Below are 23,122 nucleotides of genomic sequence, written 5' to 3' on the forward strand. Positions count from 1 at the left end.
CACAACAGAACAAAAACTCATATTTGAAAGGGTTACAAATGTTGAAACATCGTTGTGAAACATGTATCGAGCTTCGGGGGAAATACGTTGAATAATGTATTAAAATGGTTGTTCCAGCTGTATTTCTTCTGGGTGATTTCATGAACTTTCCAGCCCGCCCCCCCCCTCGTATCAGATAGATTGTTCTGCAAAAGACACTAACGAAGTAAACGAATCGAGAGAATTCAATTTTCGATAAAAATAAAAGCTAATCTGTAAAAAACTTGCTTCGGAGCATTTATAAATATGTATAAATTCAATGGGATATGGATTTAATAAAAGTTGCGATTTTTCACGTCTAGAGAAAAATTCACGCAGAATTCCCAGAACCAATAATTAACACACAATTCCCGGAATTCAAGGAATTCCCGGCAAGTAGCCACCCTGATCCAGCACAGACCTCTCTTTCCCCAAATCGCTGTGGGGAAATGTTGGTGGAGGAGGAGCAGATTAGGGTCCTCACATCTGGCTGGACATAAACTGTTCCTTCTGCATGCATTTTCATATTCTCTTCTTTCATTGGAGCCACAGTGGTCTAGTCAGTAGGGTGCCACGTGGGACACCTTGGCTCGATTCCTGGGGTGGGTGATCAAATGTTGGAATTTTTCTGGCCTTGTCCCTGGATAAAGTGGCTCTGGGTCTCATCCAGCCACAACTAAATGGGTATCTGGGGGTAAAGGCAGCCGAAGCGTGACACTGATCACATCACCTACAACATGGCAGATTGATATAATGGGTGGGGCCCTACCCCCACATCCCCCTATATATGCCTTATGGCATGGTGTAAAGTGCATGCGGAACTTTACCTTTACTTTCTTTCATCGCTAACTCCAATTTCTTCATGCATGAGTTTTGTCATGTTGTAAGTTTTTTGTTTGGGTTGGTGTTTTAAGTCTACTTTATGCACAGTAAGGCTAATCGGAACTGGACCTACAGTTTAAAGTGGGATCCGAACCACTATGTGCCTCCAGCGGGTATCGAACCCGGGACCACCATGTTATACATAAATGATATTCAATCATAAATTGGCATCTCAGATGATGATCCTACAAAGGAGTCAAAAGCTGAAAACCAAATTTAGTGCCTTTTTTATTGTCCTGTGTATTGCTTTTGAACAAAATAATGGAAGTACTGTTATTTTCATCAGCGGCTTTATTCAAGTTTCGTTTTCACTGAGAAGTCATGTATTCCCAAAAATTCAGTAAACAATTAAAAAGCCACAAATTGCAGTAATAAAGAAAAATTACTGCCCAATTTTTTAAAAAAGAACTGACAAATTACAGACCAAGATGCAAAACAACCGACTTTTACTGACCTTTTTCCACCCTTGCACATGAAGTTTCATTTCCAATGACTTTTTTGAAAATGGCAATGAATGGAATAACATACAGACAATTCTCAATTACGTATATGAAATTCAAACCATTCTATTAGCACTTGCACTTGCTGCATGCATTTCCTTGTTTATTTTATATCCAATTTGCATATTTCACAGGGGGCGGAACATATTGCCGATCCTTCAGTATGGAGCATTTTGTTCAGAGAAATAAATCACTTGACTGCTCCTTAGTGGTTCAACCAGTAAACAGTCAATTTTTAGGAGGTATTTGAATCTAACAAATCTTATCTTTGTTGTGGATCAAGCAGTTTCTGAAGGCGTTGAGAGCCAACGTAGATTGAATACTCCTTTGGGAAGGCAAAAGGTACTTTTTCAGGTCCCTGTCTTTGCTGAATAGTATCCCAAAAAGTGAATCCATTCTTCATAGTATCCCAAAAAGTGAATCCATTTTTCATAAAGGAACAACAATGAGGGTTTGGATTTATGAAAATAGTTGGATCACAAGGTGAATCTGTAACTTGAGTACGGCTGAGTTGATACAAATGCTGATGGTGATACTCTTACAGATTCTAAGCAATACTGATACTTTGAAGACAGTATAATTTTACAACTTACAAAGTTGCAAAAATTCCAAACACAGGAAATATGATAGATGTGACATTCGTCAAACAGTGAAACAAACAAGTTCTTAACCTGTGAAATACTGACAAAATTGTGGCATTTTAATCCCATACAAATTTTCAGAACACTAAAATGAATCGAAAAATGAAATAAAATGATTGACATGGTATTTAAGAATTCAGCAGGAAAATTGTCTTTCATCTTCTGCTACCTTACTGGCCGATTGTATGCATTCCTGTAATTTCCTTGAGATTGCAACACTTGTAGTTTATGTTCCATCTTATTAGTTGAATGCAAACTACAGATTTATTGCACATTCTTGTTCATTTGAACATGGAATTAGCTAACAATTTGGAGTGTGTGCATGTGATACATGCTTTATTTCCAGCCTGTGAGAGATTGGAAGTGATCTCTTGTTTTAGAAGAATAAAGAAATGTCTCCAAATTTAACTTAGATGAAACTATTTGCTAATCATGGAGTGGTATCGGCAAATAATTTCCAACCAATACTTTCCTCATTGGCATCAGCTCAGTTGCTCTTTGGCGCATATGCCACATTTGTATGTAGTTACAGTATCTGGGAGTGATGTGCAAACATTCTGCATAGGAGCAGTTATCCGATATTTGTAGAATACAGATCAAGAAAGTTACACATGGTCCAGTTTCCCTAAATTACAAAAACTGGATTAATGAAATCCTTCCTGAATCTCACACACAACTGAACCCATATATTCTGGTTGAATGTAAATTCCATGCAAGTAAAATGCTGAAAGACAAATATATTAGATATACCATATCTGTAGTAGAGGTATAAAAAGACCACCACAGTTCCAGACACAAGTACAATGCCTCTGTTTACAGAGGTAAAACATGCCATAAAACTATGAACAACAGGAACACAATTCTTATACAGCAAGAACAAAAATTCCATGCAGCCAGAAATGTTAAAACATTGCACAGAAGGATAATTACCTAAATGGGGAAGAAATCATGCATATTTTATTCATTAGCACACACTTAACATTAAAACAAGGTTCCTCACAGCTATGACATGTCTAGGAACCTAGAGACAAGGGAAAAGTATCTAGAGCAACACAATGATGTTAAGGGGGTTCCAAAAATGGGGACAACACAATTTTACAAGGGTACCAAAAAAAATCAAATGCCTTGCTCAACATTTGCTTTTACAACATCAAGTGCTCAATGTATATTTGTAGTTACCTAACGGTTTAATCTCTCACTTAAGGAATAAACTGAGATGACTTTTCCTGGTGATATCCACGTAGTAAGAACTTGCCATGTTTACTTACATCCCTAGCCTCGGCCTCCAGTTTTTCGTAAGTCATTTCCTCATCATCATCGGCTCCCTGTGGAGATGTTGCACCAGAGTCCATAAAACTACTTTCAGTGCTTGGTGTTCGAGTTAGGCCAGTGTAGCCTGGATTTCTCATCGCTAACTCTTCCACCTTGGTCCAGGCTTCTTCCCTCTCCTTTTGCTTCTCTTTCTCCCTTCAAATGAATGCAATGACACAAGCAAATAATATTGTTTGCTAATATCTTTGTGCTAACATTACGCTGCTTCCATGTTGGTGAAAGGACGAGTGGAGATGCTACTTCCAAATGGTAGCTACTAGAAATCAACTCCACGCTGACCTAGCTAGTCAATTTCCTAACGTTTTGCTTTGTATCGTCACTGTATTAAGCACCAAAGTTATCAACACATGCTTGGCAGAGTGCAAATGCCCCTCAATTGATGCAAGGCTGGTGACACATGGTCCGAGTACAATCCCCTTAACATTTTTTATTGGGCTTGGTAGATTGGAGCCCCTACTATTTCTACTCAAGTAGCTCCTTGATTGTGATATTGGTCCAATAAGAAAATTCTGGATTCAAATTGAGGTTTTAAAACATGAGACTTCACACATTCAATAGGTCATCTGAAACCCTGAGTGTGGTGCACATCACCTCCAAAAATAACATCGTGACAAGGCCCTACCTCCACAACCTCCTATGTGACTTCATGGCATGGTGCGATGAGTATGAGGGAAATTATCTGAAACCCTACCTGAATACTTGAATGTACTGAAATGCTTTCAACAGACAATGATACTATTGGCATTTAGGTCATATAGGCTTAGATGCAAAGTGTAGTTCACCCTTTGGTCAGTGTTGCCAGATCCTTTTTCTCTGGATATGCTCTACATTTTTAGTCTTAACTCGGGAGGAATCTAAACAGATCTAAATTATCTACATTTTGAGCATTGCATAATTTGTATCAAGAGAACAAGTCTGAGTTGGAGAAATACAATATGAGAGGGAAATTTGAGAATAAGTAGACTCTCAGGAGTAGTATACTTGAAAACACATGCAGTAGTGTCATCTTGTACTCAAGTATTCATTTTAACATTTTGTATTTATTGTAAATGTGATTGTGTCCTACATTTTGGGATAGTGTATCCTACTTTTTTTTGTGATCTGGTAACCCTATCTTTGTGTATCACTGCACTACTAGCTGCAGATTTGGGATTTGGTCACTAGATGATGCAGTGTGTGTGTTGTTCTTGTAGATGGTAGACACTAATGCAATTCCAGTCTTTATGAAGTACAAAGATATCTGAAACCTCAAAAAATATGTAAACTACAGGTTTCAACTCCCGTTTTCCATCTCCACTGTTTGCTCCGGTGCTGTTAAAGAAATGGAGTGCCCCGTGACATAAACTAGCAACACTGCTTCCATGCCAGGGTTTCAAATAAGGTGGTGGATCTACATTTATATTCACACACAAAGAACCACCTCTGTAGTTAACAGCAATGGGAGTGTGTTTGCCTTAGAAAAATAATCTGCATATTTTTAGGGCTAAACTGATACCACTTTGGATCAATGCTGCCGATACTCTTCCCAATTTTCACAGACACAGATACTTTAAAATTCAAACAATTAAAAGTTGTCCTCTACAATTATATGCAAATTTCAACTAAGCCAAACTCCCAAACTCCATGTTGCAACAATGCTTTGAGGGCCAAGCCCTGCCAAGGGACTGTTCGTTGAGTGATGTGTGGTCAAGCACAGAGTTCCATTGACTCTGTTCTCTAGATTTTGAGACAAACTCCCCAATTGTCTGCACAATGGCAGGTCAACACAAAATTTTGGAACTCCCACCTGGAGCTGAATTTGGGAATACTCACACCTAAGACAAGAAAGTTAACCATTAGGCTACTTGGGAATTCCATATGCATATATATACACAGGAGTTTCTCTTCAAAAATCAAAGAATTGCACCAGAATCTTGAAACGTGTTATTTAATCAAAAAATTATTGCAAGTTTTGAATTTTGCATAATTTCTAGGATGATTCGACTCTACAAAAGTGTTAAACAGCATTTTTGCAGACCCCAAAAATACTCAAATTCCAGAAAAGTATCGGCCAGCATCAATACATCGGAATCTGTACCAGGTCAGCCTGTGAGACACCTGCACTCTAGACAAGTATCAGCAGGTAAATGTGATAAATTCCAACTGATAGTTACCAATACTGATACCACTGGTATCGGATCAGCGCTAATTTTAATTCCAATAAAAAAATACACATTAAAGTACATGTTGATAAATAACAGCCTCAGTTATACAGATTTTCATGATACCGTATTAACTTCTTGTTACTAGAAAAATGTGTCTCCTAACAGAAAATCCATGTTCAGATTGTGTGTACTGGAGGATTTCTAGCATTCCATTTGGTAGTAGCAACCACGATTAAATCCGATTGCACCCTTGTAAAACTGCACGAGATAAGAGAAGCATGTGTTTCAGGTATGCAAGCATTATGTACGACAACATTTATTGAAACTGTTATTCTGACAATACCATTAGGGTTCAGTACAGTACATCTCATCAGATAAAATTGAAGTTCGAGGGAAATGGGGAGCTGAACACTTATTAGAGAGACATTTGCTAACACTGAATAATTATGAGAACACTGTACCATAATGCTACACATTAATACTACTGAATTGGAATGGAGATTCTAAAATTTGGGGGAATTATCATGCTTACACTGGTTGGGCACAAAAACAACAATTACCACCCTATCCTCGCCTAGACTGGATTCTTACAAAAAACTGATATTACTGATGAAGTATGACTCGTGATGCAAAACATATTGAAAGATAGGACACACGTTAGAAAATATATTCCCACCAGTTTCTCACTGTGGTGTAGCTCATTTCTTTTGAAATACTGGGTTAATTTGAAATAATCTGGTTTTTCAGAAACTCATGCAATAGTATAATACTTTTGAGGTGGCTATTGTAATTCAGGCCATCAGTGTTACTTAAGAAGTGATTTCAACATTTAAAGTAGCATGATGCGAAAAGTACTAATTTGTTTTTGGAATGAGCACACAATTTCCAAGATACACACTTAGTTTGGTATTTCTTTATACTGTATATTGTGCTCATGATAATGTTGCACAACTTGAACTTGAAATATTACGTTGTTTTTGTTTTCCATTTGCTAACATAGAACTAAGTTCATGTTTCAGGGAATGAAAGAAGTATGTGATTAACTCTGAAAACTTTTTTTTTTTTTTTTTTTTTTTTAACAGCATCTCTCAGGGCCTTGAGAAGATAGTAACAGTGGTCACTGAAAAATGAAAGTTTTGTGGATAAGTGAGCACTTCCTTAAGTATATCAATACAACTAAAGTTTTCTATTTGTTAATATATAACCTAGAATTCACAAATGCAAAGCTATGAATGGCTAGAAAATGCCACTCCAGGATGGCAACTCAGTGATATGACAAAATTCAAAGTATAATTTTTTAAAGACTAAATTTCTTAGGGGGTAAACAATTTCTTCCTTATTTTCAAAATACTCTTGCAAAAATATTATTAGTCTGACGTTTGTCAGATTTCTATTATTGCATTTTAGGACACTATTTACACTATTCTCAGGTTTCCATTTAATGAGTATAGTTTGAGGTCCTGCCGTTGATGTTTACAGCCTTTCTAGACTGAAGCCCACTACTAGTGTCAGAAATCAAAAATGTGAATCATATGTTAACTCTCCACATGCTACTTATAAATGTTAAAACTTAAGACAGTGAGATTTATATACAAACTCAAGCTGAGTGTCATAAACAGTACATACCCACACCTCCATTCCTTCACTTGCAGTCAAAGTTTTACAACACATATATGAAATTATTATTTCATTACAGACTAAAGATTGCAAACTTTATCCCTAAAAAGAGAGCACACATGCTGAAAACAGTTAAAAAAAAGTATAAATGCACTTTTATTCTCTCTAAAATGAAATAATGCTCATCAAATTTGTATAGCATGTTGATTATTTTAAAAAAAATTAACAGTAATATTTTAAATGTTGAGCATCCATTCTTAAATGTGGGATGAACAACGGCAACAATGTAGCCACTGTTGAGACTGTGGTGGATGTCAAAGTCTATTATGACTGAAAAAATATTTTCATGTTGATTTGGAATGTCCAAGAACCCAATGTGTGGAAGTGATACAGCACAAATGGTGTTGATGGCATATTTCTCGCAATATGCTGTATTTTCGTTGATCACTTTTATTTCTGAAAAATATACTCTTTTTGAAAATTATATTTGCTTCATTAATCAAAACTAGACGAAATTAGAAGAACTAGTATTATTTTGATCACATTCTTGAAAACAAATAGTACTACTATCAATATTGAAGATTCAACAAATCTACAAGTGACTGCAAGATATACACATCTGAGTTCTATAGAATCTTCAACTAGCTATCATTGACAGCAGTCTGGTCAAACCCAACACAAATGTTGTTTTGAATTCTCTTGTAAGCTTGGCATCTTTCTAAATAAGTGATAGTACTTTGGGACCTGTTGCACCTTGAAATAGTTCACCAGGAATCGCTACACTATTTGTTGTAGTTCATCAAATGCAGCCAAAAACCTACTCCCTTCATCATTTAATTTCTATGCTTGGTTTATGTAAACTGAAATGGTCCTAATTTGGGTTCAAGTACAAAGATACACAGATAACATAAGCATGTAAGTATTCTGTATTAGTATCCTTTACTAATTTCTGATCGAAGGGATATTGATGGTCCCAAACCAATGTGAGTAATCCGCTAAATATTACATGGATTTCCTCAACAGAGCAAAGATCTCCATTTCTGCTACTTCCTGGACTATGATTGTTATCATCATTCTATACTTCCTTAGATACTCACTTTTGTCTCTCTTGCTTGTATTGTTGTGTGCATTCATCAAAGAGCTTCTGGTTCATTTCCATAAATAGCTTAAGAGCATTGTAAATCAGGCCATGAATTGTTCTGAAAGTAAAGAAATGAGTTCTCAATAAATTAACAATCATGTATATAACAAGAGAATTACAACACAATGGTTAATAAATTTACAACTGCTGTTTAATGGAAAATGGTACCACATTTAACTCTAGTGCCCTAAAAACAGTGAAAGAAAATGAGTGTGTGCAGCTTACATGGGAGTAGAGCTTGCAATCAGATGTACATACCATTTATCCTACATAGGTATACAAATTATTACTATTCTCATAGTAGTGTAGTTTAAAGTGCTAGAATTACATGACACATGGAACAAGCATTTCCTGTTACACTGTCTATGGTACTTGACAAAAGCTACAAGTATTTAAGAATAGTCTTTCAAATGCATACATAGTAACTTCATTTAGGGTTAAACTCGAAGATAACACTGGCACAGGGTGTTTTGCTGCAGGATGCAGAAAGTTAGAATGATAATTTTATGGGGAAAACAATGTCAAAAGAGTGTTTTTTCTAGAAGAATACACTTTCTGATAATCACTCGCTCTCTCACACACATATATGCATACATGCAAAGGAATACATATGCAGCAGACTCTTTAATTCAAACTTGCATAATTCAAACAGAAGTTTATTCCCCTCAAAATCATCTTTCATGATACATGTTTTTGTTATTTCAAATTTGGGATAATTCGAACTGTTTTTGTGTCCTTTCGAGTTTGAATTACAAAGAATCCACTGCATTTTTGTAAAATCAATATAATAGAAGAGAACCTTGTTTTATATTTTCAATGGCACACATGCATTTTTTTTCTGGAACACAGAAAATTAATGTGAGGCTTTGAAATGTCCATAAGGAAAGACACCTCTCTGCAAACAGGCAGGGCAATGATGTGGGTAACGTTAGTAATTTCCAGTTGGAAAAAATCTGGAGTACGTGAAGAGCACACACTCAACTGCAGTTGAGGAAATTGTTGACAATTGGCACAGCTCCGAAGACTTTTGTCAATGAAGCGACAATGAAAAGCATGGGAAAGTGGGGACTGTAAATCTGAAAGCTGGGCTGTAATTGGATCCACAGATGGGGAGCTACAACTGATTGGTTCAACAGTCTCTCACAATCCATACATAAGCAGGGTCAGAAGTGCTGACTGTATGAACATCCAGTGGGAGGGAATGGAAAACAAACACTTGTTTTCTCTCTCCTTTTTGAGATGTAATAGTCTGCATTCTGTAGTGCTCTAATGAACCTTGTAAAAATCTGGAAGTGTGAGAATATCTACTAATGGAATTGTTACAGTGTGGATGAAGGAGATACTTATGGATGGCGTCAAACATTTCATGCGAAGAAACTGTCTGTAGAAAGAGAGTCAGTACTTCATCATTTAAAGAATTGTATCATGGCTGTGGATACATGGAAAGAGGCTCTGGCACCTGGACATAGTGTAATTCTCTGTGGGTGTTTGGGCTGTCCTGTCATTCTGACTTCATACATATCTCCATACTCATTGTTGCAATTAGCCAAAAGTGGCAGAAAAGCAAAGAAAAACTAAATCAACAACAGATAAGTTATTTCCCACTATTTCTGATATATATTACTGCAGTAGAATCCTATATTTTAATTTTTTCAGGGGAACAGGGTGAAAAACTTAAAATGCATCCATTATTTAAAAGTAACACTTGTTAACTGAAAGTGGATGTTGTGGGAGCATACCCGGAGAGGATTGTTGGGATCAATATCCTCCCTGCTCTTTGGCCCAGCTTTCCGTACAAAACAGGTAAAACCCAGACAAAGTTGGAGGGGTTCTGTTCACTGCACCTTGTTTATTGAAAATCAGAGGGATGCCAGCTCTCCAAGCTCAGAACCTCTCCTGGAGTCATTAACTCAAGAACATCTCATTGACTGGAAAAACTTCGCTAAAAATCTTAAAACCAACTACCTTACTCTGTGCACAACATGCTGGAGTAATGATGTTTAAATAGAGAATGGGGGTTGGGAGGAAATCTTATGCTACACATCTGCAAGTTCAATAGTGATTCACCAAACTCTTACTTACTTGTTCCAATGAGACTTGGAATTACGATAGAGTGAAGGAAACATGATTGGCAAAATTGTTGATGCATTGTCACTTATGAGGGACATAATATATTCATTATTCCAATAATATAAAGCTCTTTCTGCAACCTGAAAGAGAAAGTAATGCAGGTTACATTTTGCACTTTTACTGTTTCTAACAATATGTTATAAAATCATGGAGAACCAAGTTGAAACATTCACCACATCTAGTTATTCCATCCACTTTCATAACATCTGTACACAACACAAACTGTCTCAACGAAACAACACTGTATTATATAATTATGCAAGTAACACAAACATTACACTAACACTGGCAGCATTTATAAACACATTTGCATTCAGGTAATAGAGCAAGAACAAGACATTTTATGGCTGAGCTGATTCCACTTTGATACTCTCACCAATTCCCACTGATACTGATAGTAGAAAATTGTAACAATTCGAAGTAGTTCAGAATAATTATAAATTTTAATACATAAGTTTGCTTTAAAATATTCATAATTGCACATGAGATAATCATTAATAATCATTTAATCAAAAATCCATTTCTTCACACAATGTTATTGAAAAATGCATTTCGTGTCAAAACAAGTGTTATGGAACCATATCTATTATTCAAATTGAATTTAACTAAAATTGAAACAAATGAATTCTTTACTGATAAGAAAGAAGTGTGTTTGGTATCGTCTATGACACAAACATTGTATTTACATAACTTACTGAAAGGTTACATAGAAATTGTGGTTAAACTAAGATCAAACCTGGGTCTTTGCTATTTCCCACTAATGCTTTACCACTAAAAAAAAAAAAAGGTAAAGTGATCCCCTGTGCTTAGCACCACGCCATGAAGGCATATAGGGGGTGTGGGGATAACGCCCCAAACTTTCTTGATCCGGTCGTGAGTGGTGGTGATGTGATCAGCATCACGCCCCTGACCGCCTTTACCCCCCAGGGTTTCCCTCAGGTACCCATGTTATTCGATGCTGGGTGGGTGCCGGGGCCGCTTCCATCGTTAGAAAAGTTCCCGGATTTGAACCGGCCGGGGATCGAACCCGGGACCTTTAGCATGGTAGTCAGACGCGTTACCGACTGAGCCACCGCAGCCACCCAATGCTTTACCACTGGGCTAGCAAAGTAACCTCTGACCTTCAAACAATTTCCACAACTTTGTAATACCCATTGTAATAATGGATCCATGGAGGAGCAATACACTGCACATAACTTTTTAGCATGTTATAACTAGGGCTGACCTATACCACAGCAATCTACCAGTTTCTTGCTTCAAAATATTCATAACATCACATCCATTTCTCCCCACAATGTTGGTTTGGTTTGGTTTGAGTTGCCGTTTTAAGTCCACTTTATGCACAGTAAGGCTAATCGGGACTGGACCTACAGTTTAAAGTGGGATCCGAACCACTTGTGCCTCTACCGGGTACCGAACCCAGGACCCCTTGATTACAAGGCAATGACGCTACCACTGCGCCATGGGGGAGGCCCCTCCCAACAATGTTGCTGAAAAATTAAAGAAAATTATATTTATACTCCACCAAAGTGTTGCATATGTTTTTTGTGGATCCCATGAGATTTTCGGGTTCTGAAACCAATACCTTTGTACCTTTGTATTGCATCCAACCAATACCTTCCAATTTATATATCACTGGCATCTGTTGGCTGAATCCTAATTATATATTTGTGCGCCATTCAGTGAAACCATACTTTCAATTGACTGGTGAGGAAAGTTCCTGACTTAAATGTACAATGCATGTTTTCTGGTGCATAACTCAGAGTCAGAAATGAACCAAGAATAAAAATGGACATGGAAGAGTTGACGGTAGTGGAGAGCTTCAAATATCTGGGAAGCATAATTGAGAGAAGTGGAAGAATAGGTGAGGAGGTAAACAGAAGAGGACAAATGGGTGGACTATATCAAAGTGTTTGAAGATTATATGGAACTGGGATGTACCTATGCAATGCAAGAAGGTAATATACAACACATACTATGTGCCAATAATTATGTATGAACAATGACAGAGAGAGACAAAAGAAAGATACAGGCAGTGGAGATGAAATTTTTAAAGAGTATATTAAGGAAGACAAAGGGACAGAATAAGGAATGAGGAGATCCGACAGACAGTGGGTGTGGTGAAGCTTCAGGACAGGATAGATCAGGCACAGGTGAGATTGTTCGGACACATGAAGAGGATGGATGCAGAAAGACTACCAGTAAGAGCTTACTATGCACAAGGAGTGGGAATAAGGCCAAGGGGAAGACCAAGATGTCTGTGGAAAGAGCAGATAGTGGAGAGTGCTAGGAGAAGAGAACAAGATTGGAATACTGTGAAAAGAGAGTAGTGGTGCAAGACCACGAAAAAATGGGGAGGCTTGACTTCCATGCCGACCCAGCCAGATTTAGGAAACTGTGAGGGATGATGATGAATTCAAAATTAAGTACTACTGTAAATATTTTTTTTATAATCATGTCTGAAAGTATAATGGCAACTTTGTGTAACCCTTGAAATCCTGCATTAATTCATGAAAAAAAGATTTCTTCTTTCAAAATTTCTTCTATTGATAATTACTGCAACACACCTTCATGAGCATGACCTTACAGCCTGCTCTATACTGGACAAAACAAGGTGAGATTCATAATTATACCATTATTAATTCTCCAAATCTTACATTTTATTTGGAGTAGGATGTACTTTGATTTTTGACATGCAAACAGCCCAGCATTGAGGCTAACAGCTCTGAAATACTGCTGGGGTTAAATCAAAATCCATACTTTGCAATACCAATACATCTGTACAAGTATCAGCTCACCCTTAATTATTTTCTTTGTCTATGTCAATTGGTTGCAAATCGCTGATAATAAAAATGAATGGCGCACAAACCTAACAATCTGAGTTAGTTCCCTGTCCTCTATAAAGAGTACTTCATGCACAATTATGTAATTTGATCCAAGTGTTACATACCTGAAAATGTGGACTGGAAACACATTTGGCCAATTGCCTGAACAATGGCACCATTACTTTTTGAAATTCGGCTGGCTCTATCACATCTAGGATTTCTTCTAGCTCATTCAAAAACATCACCTGAAAAACAGAGGAAAGAGGTAATCAATTCTGTTACGATGTTATGTTTTATCTTATCTCTAAATAGAAACAATGGCATACGAGGGTGTACCCAAAATAATTTTCTTTAAAAGCAGTTTTTTTAATTATTTTTTATACAAAACAATCTTATCACCTTCAAAGTACTCTCCATGACACTTAATACATTTGTCCGATCTGTGATTCCATTCTTGGAAACATTTTTCAAACTCATCTGTTGTGATGGCTGACAGCTCCTTCCTAGCTTTTTTCTTCACCTCTTGTATGTTCTCAAATTGCTGTCCCTTCATGTCCCTCTTCATTCGGGGAAAGGAAAAAGTCACACGGAGCGAGGTCAGGTGAGTAAGGGGCATGGGGCAAGAGTGTCATGCTGTTTTTTGCCAAAAACTTGTGCACTGAGATGGCTGCATTGTCATGGTGGCACAAATTTCGCAGCGACCCTTCTCATTCCCAAATCTTCCGTTAAAATTTGCTGAACCGAGCTCCAAGATAGTCCAGATAACGTTCCCAGCTTTTCAATGGTCCGTCGTTGGTCTTCGAGCATAAGTTCACAAATTTTCTCGACATTTTCGTCCGTTCTGGAAGATGACGGGACGCCCAGAACGAGGTTTGTCATCAATAGACATGTCACCTTTCTTGATGCGAGAAAACCACTCATACACTTGAGTTTTCCCCATAGTGTTGTCCTTGTAAGCTGTGTTCAACATCACAACAGTTTCTGCCACCTTTTTGCCAGAGCAGGAAACAAAATTTCACAGCCGCACGCTGTTCTCTTACATCGGCCATCACAAAAAACTAGGCGAGAGCAAAACTGCTTTTACGAAAAAATCACCGTGACCAAACAAAACTTTCCCCAGCGAAGCCACTGAGTGTACTGAACTCACAACGAGTTGTTCAACGCTTGCCTAGCGGGAAAAATTCGTACTATGGATGCTCCACCCAGTGCAGCACTATTCAGTTTTTTTTGGGTATCACTTCGTATATGCTCTGAATTATGCAGTAGAAGCACAAGAGTTTGGAAACCACTGAAAAAGGAAATATTTCCAATACAAATTCATCCTATTTGTAATAATAAAAAAAAGTGAAAAGGGGTTATTCCAGTTCATGGTCCTTTATTTCCAAGTTCTTCCATCTGAATTTCAATATTTGCAAAATGCTCATGTGATTGTAGTCACAGTATAACTGTATATTATATTAATAAACACTACTAGAGTCATACGCTCTGGAGCAATTCTAGTGCCTTTTTGTATCATGTTGTGTATTGTTGTTGAAGAAAAATGTTATTTTCCTCAGAAGCCTTCATAATACATACGTTTGATTTTTCCCCGAGAACATGCAGTAATAAAACAAAATGTTAGCTTTACTGAAAAAACTGTCAGATTACAAAGAAAGATGAAAAACTGACCTTGACTGACTTCACTGACCATGTTCCATCCCTGCATTTGTACATGTTGAATGAATATGAAGTAGGAAGTTTCAACAAATATTACTGTTTTATATTGGTTTTAATATAGAAATAAGTCAATATACTAAAGTGTTACTACTAACTAATACTCAGAATGTTTATTAATTAATCCAATCCCTAAAAAATAAGGAAAACTACAATTTCCTACTATTATCTTTCTGCCACTTTTGACTAATTGCAACAGTGATTAGATAAAATTGATGAAGGGACACTAAAACTCTGACTCATCTACAGTGAGACTGAGTCAATCACTCCAACATTTGATCATACAATTGTCTGTATGATAATATTAGTATATTTATTGCATAAGTACACACACACACACACACACAGAGTAAAAAACAGTTGAAGTACAACTCACCTCTTTCGGAGAATGTGTTTTTGGCCAGAACTTGAGCAAACACATAATAACAGGCTCAGTCAGGGAAGGATCTTTCTCCAGAAATTGCACTACGCAGTAAGCCAGTTGTGGATGGTACACCGACAGTGATTTTACCTTGTGGAGTGGTAACAACACCTTCAGCAGGAATATTTTATGTTCTTCTTTAAGTGGTAGTGCAAATCCATTAATTATACTGAAAAATTAAATTAGGGTAAAATTACATTGTGCAACTTCCATCTTCCAAGGTAATTGTAGAGTAAAAAAAAGTGCCCTTGTTCAGCTGGTACGAACCTAGTGCTATCAAGTTTATGAGCTCTTTGCATTGCATTGAACTATATCCTACTTGATTTATCCCCAGCTACGTACACTTAGAATATATCTCAACCTGCCCAAAATGCAGCAGGTAGAGGGGGTGGATGGCAACAGTGAACTTACACTAAGTCCCACATGGTCTTGTATGAGGGTAGTTGCACACGCACACACAAAATAAGAAAATAAAATGACACAGTGCACATTTAAAACTATATTTTCTTATTTTTCAACTGCTTCTGTCTCTCTCATTAGGCTAACCACACTTGACGATGAATGATGATTAGAAGGAATTGATGAAGGGATACTCGCAAAGAAACACACATGCCCAGATCTAGACTTGAATCCAGATTCTTCTGTAGGGAGATCAATGAGGCATTTTCAAAACCGTAGACTCTTGACAGTCACTGGTATGAAAATCCGTAACCACAAGTGGTTTTGCCAGTTATTTTAAAATTGCACATTACTGAAATGGAACCGAAAACAATGCACAACACTAAAATTTTATTCTAAATACTTCACAATGTTAATGGAAAATGGTACATAAGTTACACACATTGCTTTATAAATTGCAACTACATGAAAATTCAAGTTTACGTTGAGTAAATTCACTTCAGCATCTGGTTGATAAATATAATTTTAAATTTTGATTTTGAAGTGAATTGACTAGAAACTGAATTTCTACACAGAATTGAGAAATTTGATTTCTACAAACATTTCCATGGCAGTCACAATTGTAGCAAGAAGAGAGAGCACAAATATTTTTGTGACCCCAGAACTGAGTACAACAAGCAAATAGCTAAGGATGTAAATAAGGGATGGACCAGTATGCAAATTTTACTGATATCAATAAAGCACAGATGTAAAATTTACCAATATTCTACTGATCTAATATAAAACCATAGATGTTCCCTGAACAACCAGGGACATTTACTTACCAAAACAAAACTATGACACACATGTTGTATGCTTATATGCATTGCAATTATACCAAAATGATACAACCTTGCACTACATTTCAGATTATTTAGATAAATTGAATCTGTAAAAATATTGGAAATTTTACAGTTGAACAGATATGCCTATATTAGCCAATATTGACAGTGTACCGATTAATCTGTCCCACCCCTAATGTAAATTTTAGCAGAATACAAGAACAAGTGTAGAAATGTAACAAAGCAAGAAGACTGTAATATAATCCAGTACCATAGCCGATCTTCGATAAGTATGAAGGCACAAGAGTGAACAGGGAAGCAGGAAGTGGGGATACTTTATTCAGAAAGGGCAACATCAGTTTGAGGAAACCAACTTCAGGGTTGAACAATTCAGAAGAAACATACCTGTGATTCAGATTGAATTAAGATATCCGATTTTTCCGGATCATTCAAATTCATTGCAAGAATTTTGGTTAATAAGCCATGCACAGACTCATTGTTGGCTCTAGAATATATGAATATGCATCTGATTGTGCTAACCGAGAAGTCATAATATTCCACTATGACGATGGTGTCATATTTCCAGTTATTGAAAGTTGTTCCTAAATTTGTAGATGCAATTAAGATGGAAAACAATAATGGGAAGAAAATAAAGAGAGACTGAAAATAAAATAGGAAAAGCAGAAGGAAAGTCCATTATGAACAAAAATAAATTACATTTAGTGATAGGTTGTTTGGAGTTTTGTGGTGGTGATACTCGAAACTGCCAACAGATGGATCTCGTGGATAATGCAGAAACAATGGTAAATTTCTTGTTTGCCACGAATCCCGGTGTTAAAAATAAATGATTTTCAATGTTAATTGATGCAATTAGTCATTATCATCATGATAAATTAACGATACCATCTTACCTTGTTGATCTCATTACCATCATGAATGTTGCAATTACAGTAGTGGTCAAAACGGTGTATGTGATATTTCGTTCAGACTGACCATGTCTTACAATTTGTACATGGGATTTAGAATGTCAATAATTTATATCTGCAATAAGTAGTGTTGGAGAATTAGTGTTTCGTTCATGTAAAAATGTGTAAAAGGATTTTATCTCACACGTATAAAAGTGAAATGTAAAATTTCAGTTTTAATATGTTAAAGTAGGGGGTGTGCTGGTGGAAACTAGCCATGAGAGAGAGGCAGCGGGCCAACCACATGGCAGGAGCGGGGAGAAAGATAGAAGCCATTCGGAAAACTGTTGAAGCAACCGGAAAGAATCTTTCAACATCTACCTCCAGAAAACATGAAGATGAGCCTCAATGTAGTTCATCGTGATCACAAATAAGTGAAGTGAAGTCCAAACTACATATCTTTGGGATATGTGCACTTGCAGAGGAACTGTTCCCAAAGGAATGCAGGCATAAAAAGCAGGTTAACTATGGACGCCGATCCGAGGTAAGAACTTTCGCATCCTTAAGTACTGAGAGTGCAGCCTTAAAGTAGATCTACTATTCATGCATTAAAAACTTAAAACTTATGAATTGGCAACGATTATCGATAGCAGCTATGCATAGCCGACATGCAGTGTGGTATTCTTTCGTTTTGGGTACCCATGTGGACCACGCATTTTCTCATAAGCAAGATAGTTGCGAATGTACTTAAATCGTGTACAATCACTTGAAAGTTTCTCGGTGATTATTGCTACATTCCATGAGGTGTTCTGGTTTGTTTAAACTATATTCGACGAAGTTACAAGACAAAAATACTGCACAGTCGACGTATAGAAAGTCTGAAAATAAATGTGCATGATACACACAGAGGTACCTCACGTTGTATAAAATCAATTTTAATTTGGTATACAATCGAATTTGGATAATTCGATAGATATTCCACTATTTGAGTCTGTATGTTCCGGTTAGGAATGTATTGCGTTGTTTGATGACAAAGGTCATGTAGCTGTCAGAAAATTATAACACAGGGAAAGGTAAAAATACCATTGCATAAATTAGCATTTCGTAATTATTAGTGTTTTGTGTAAAAATTCAATATTGTTGGAAGTATAGAATTTCAATAGAAATGCAAATTGTATGAAAAGCACAGACATTTCAGCATAATTTTCTGTGATAAACCTTCTTGAAATGTTCATGTATTAGGGTGTATGCACACTTACTGAGGAAGTCATGAGTGATAAAAGTAAATTGTGAGTTTGGTTGTACCATTTGAAAAGAGAGGAACATAACAAAAATGTGTTTGAAATATGGTGAAATGATTGTATTTCATGCTAAATCTTAATAAACCAGTGGATTGCATTTTTTAGTTACATTCTCCCTATTAAACAATGGTTGCTACGTAGTTATAATGTAAGTAATACTGTACTAATCATGTCAGTCTCTCATTCAGTGGGGGAAACGTAGGAGTGCAGATTGGATAAATGAAAGTAACTGCTAGGTGTTTTATTTTGATAACCTTAGTCAGAAACTTCCACAAGATTCTAACTTACAGTAAAGCATGATCAGACATGTATTTCATGCGAAGTGAAAGTCAATTATAAAAAAGAGGGAACAATTTATTGTAGACAAAACCTTGTCACCATGTTCGATAGTTCACCATGCTCAATTGGATGGTACTGGGGGCAGGTTCGTAAACTACCTGGTGTGTTCCGGTGATACAGGGTGTTCACTAAACTGGGCGACCAAATTTAACTTTTTATTTATTCATAGTTTTAAATCAGTAAAGGGGAAATTCTTTATTTTATCTAGTCTGAAAGTAGCTCTCTGAATCTCTAAAAATAGATGCCAGTGCCACTGCACTGTTATCACACGAAGTTTGAGTTGGCTCTAGAGAAGTATTGATCTGAGGACGTTTTGGCTGGAGGATAGTGGTAATATAAATTTAGTGAACTTAAGGGAGAAAGAGGGGGAATGTTTTCCTTCTGTCCTAGGTAGTTCTTCTGTACAATGGCATGTGTTTCATCTAAGTTAGAATAAGGTATGAAAGAGAGTTCAGAGAACTCTGAATTGGAACGAAAGAGACATTTCACTACATATTCTCCTTTTGAAGCATACTATGTAAGATATTAGGAATAAAGTTGCAGTATTTTCTTGTTGTTTCAAAGAGAGAGAAAATTACATTTAACACAATAAGCTTACCTTCCTAAGATTTCTAGTAATTCCGCTATTCCATTGTGGTGTTCTGTTTCATAAATGAACCTGCAAAAAAGTAAGCTTACATTGTTTTTAATATTAATATTGTGAAAAAATTACACCTGAAAAATCAACAATTTATAAAGAAATAAATTAAAAATTACATTTTTAAACAGAATTATGTCACAATTCAGTCGCTTTTATGTCATACAGGGAATTCAAAATGCCCGTGCACTCTAGCATTAGGTCAGAGCATGGTGCTGATCACATCACCTCTAAAAAAAGAACCTATGGAGCCTTACCATCCACATCTCCCTATGTATGTACAACAAACAGGGAACTTTACCTTATTAAACTTATTTCATATATCTTCAAATGCCCAACAACCATTTTTAAACAATAATGTAAGGAATTCTGCAGTTTCTGAGGACAATATACAAATTGATATGACAGTACACTAATTCCTGTGCATTCCTTTGGGATAATTTGAGGTTCACAGTAAATGCTTAAAATGACCACTATTATCTCGAAAACGCATTTCCATATGCCTACACATATTCCACCATACAATTTTCAATGGTACTGGTGCTATTTCTGCACAAGGGTCTAAAATTTCTTCCACATTGTAGCACACCAGAATCACATTTTTCTTAAGTGATAGTTCATGTAGGCATGTGGATTTTCAGTTTGATATTCTAGTACATGTTTCAAAGGCAACAGATCCCATTGCGGTAGCACTGGCAGAGATGATTCCACGCAGGTAAAACAGCGATAGCGAAAAATCAGGCGAGGCAAGGCCGGCTCGGTAGCTCAGTGGGTAGAGCAATGGCACGGTATGCCAGAAATGCGGGTCCGAGATTTCAGCTTAATACATGTGCAGTTTGGCTGGTTTTAAATATTTATATGTGGATCCAAATGATGCCTTAACTTGTGACACACGTCTCACATATTTCTTGATTTGCTGCTGAATCTCATGAAGTTAATCTTGCATGACCACCATAATACCACTTCCTTCCGCAAGGATTACCAATTCATGTAGTAGTAATTTCTAATACTGAGTGCAGGAATTTTTTTGAATGCTCTGTAACTCAGACACGCACAAAAATTGTTTGTTCTTTTAAACAAAGCAGTTTTTGAAATTATTAGTCTGAAGAATGACATTCACAAAAGTAACAAGTATATTGATAGATACTAATGTAGCCAATAATTATAAATAAAAATAGTTAAAAGAAACTACTTTTTAAAACTTTCCAATGGTAAAATCTAATTCAAAATAGTTAGAAATGAAAACAAAATATGGTTTAATAAAACTATGTGAATAATAAATAATATATATATTTAGATCCAATGCATATCTGTGAAAGTATTAAGTCACTAATAATTCAACTATCTAGGTGTAAAAAAGTAACACTAGTATTTCTTCATAACTATAATGTTCAAGAAGCATGTTCTTTTTTTTTTATTTAGCTTACATTTAATTTTAGTGCATATTGTCCCATGTAGCCACATTAATAGTAGAACTACAGCACCTTGAATAACGTAGTGTGGAAAACGACCCAAGAAACTGGTTCCCCGAGACGATGACAAGTAGATGGCAGTGCGATCGACCCAGGTGCTAATTTTGTTATGAAAGTAATGCGGCTTAGTTAGTTTTTGGAATATATTGTGTAGATTTGTTTCTCTAGAAAGGCGGTAAGTGAATTGATGGAAACGGTTATATTTGTGGAGTGATTTGCAGTCACGAAATTACATTAATTTGGAAAGAAAAGTAAAATAGAATTAATAAATAAATAGCATGCGTAACACAAGAAGAAACATGTGATTCCGGACGTCAGGTCTTGGACTGTGTATTAGAGTTTATTTTCCTATGTTATCAGAATATAAATAGTATCCTGAGAGATATTTCATACCGAGGCGACAAACCACAAATGTCGCTTGAAAGCGAGCAGTCTGAAATCAATGCAGCCTTTCGAACCGTAGGGACAAAAGCTCTGACTGCACAGTTTCCTCAAGGTGATTTTAGACCAAAGCGACACGCGACAAACGATACGAGGATTTCACACCAAAGCAACATGGGTCATTCGGTCCAAGGCAACTTTCATACCGAAGTGACACATGTTGCTTGGAAAGGAGCCAATCAAGAGCAACATTTCACATCGTAGCGGCATGACGGGAAGCACAGGCCAGCGTTCGGTTGGTGAAATCCTCAAGCGATAAAGTGTCGCGTGCCGCTTGTCGCTTTGGTGCGCAATCTCACTAAAGCAAGACACTCATTGCATCGCGTATGCGCGAACAACAAACCACGGTAACATGTTACAAGCTATTGAGGGAATGGCCCAGTTGGAGCGACGCAGAAGTGACAAAGCAACACGTGTGGCTTATCGTGATGCCTAGATCTGTTGTTGTAATGTGCGGTTTATCGTGTCACCTATCTGTTGATCGCAAGCAACACTTGCTAATAGACTGAAGGTACCATGTCGCTTGTCACTTAGTTTGGAACTCGCCCTGTAGCGCGTCGCTTCGATCTCAGCACCCTTCCTTTAAGGAGCTTTCCGACCGAAGTAACAAGTAGCACGCGAATACGCCATATGAACGTGTCGTTTGCTGTTTGGACCCTCATGTGCAATGAATGCTATTTTTCAGTCTGGAAGTGTGTGTCACTAGTGTGACAGTGTGAACATCACGTGTCGCTTGTCCCATTGGTTTGAAAGTTGCCTCACACTCATGTCGATGGCACTAAGAAAGTTTTGTGGGGTTCCCCTTGTCGTTTCATGCAATCATCATCATCATCATCGCCGCAATTAGTTTAAAGCGGAAGAAAAGAGACAGTAAATATCAAAAATACAAATGCTTCAGTGTGTATATCTTTAAAAGAAATGATGATGATGATAATAATAATGAACCTAATTCATACACAAAAATTTAGTTGCCAGGAACATTCCACGCGTATTTTTTCTCCCGAATTATTAACGAAAGTATGACGATAACAGGACGTGGTCGATGTCTAGAATGGTCGTTAATATCTTCGCGACCACTGTACCAAATATCATAGCAATTATCACGTTCATAGAAATGCTTCATGTAAAAAAATCAGACGTTGCAGCGAAAACTCCATTTACTTCCATTATAAGCAGTCGAACACCAAGCACCGGGGTCAAAACCAGCGCCTCTAGCGGATCATTTTCGAGTGGAACCAACCAGAGAGCACAGAAGCATGCCGTTTTCCACACTACGTTATTCTAGGCGGTGTAATTCGAACCATCAACAGAACAGGTGCTGCTACAGGTATACTATGAGTTCCACATCGCTGGCAACAGGTTGTACACAAACCTGGCGACTTAATAAACCTTTTTCAGAGCAGGCTTCATCTCCAGGAAGGTATCAACTTGGGGCAATCCCTG

The 23,122-nt window shown here is 37.0% G+C and overlaps 1 protein-coding gene across 8 annotated transcripts in view; it reads right to left on the reverse strand.

The window, feature by feature from the left end:
* The window catches only part of wrd (Protein phosphatase regulatory B subunit well-rounded), a 223,993-nt gene that overhangs the window by 10,019 nt on the left and 190,852 nt on the right, over positions 1 to 23,122 (reverse strand). For 4 of the 8 annotated variants that reach the window (XM_083118787.1, XM_083118789.1, XM_083118783.1 and 1 more), the window contains 6 exons: positions 19,728 to 19,802; positions 15,320 to 15,533; positions 13,356 to 13,475; positions 10,358 to 10,485; positions 8,232 to 8,333; positions 3,310 to 3,511 (listed from right to left, as the gene is read on the reverse strand). In XM_083118787.1, coding sequence (XP_082974913.1) covers positions 3,310 to 3,511; positions 8,232 to 8,333; positions 10,358 to 10,485; positions 13,356 to 13,475; positions 15,320 to 15,533; positions 19,728 to 19,802 — 841 coding nt within the window. The remainder of the gene's footprint in view (positions 1 to 3,309; positions 3,512 to 8,231; positions 8,334 to 10,357; positions 10,486 to 13,355; positions 13,476 to 15,319; positions 15,534 to 19,727; positions 19,803 to 23,122) is intronic. The other 4 variants (XM_083118786.1, XM_083118784.1, XM_083118785.1 and 1 more) reach the window with 4 other exon arrangements.

The sequence above is a fragment of the Lepisma saccharinum genome, chromosome 3 (genome assembly GCF_977018435.1).
Source record: "Lepisma saccharinum chromosome 3, izLepSacc3.1, whole genome shotgun sequence".
Taxonomy (NCBI): Eukaryota; Metazoa; Arthropoda; class Insecta; order Zygentoma; family Lepismatidae; genus Lepisma; species Lepisma saccharinum.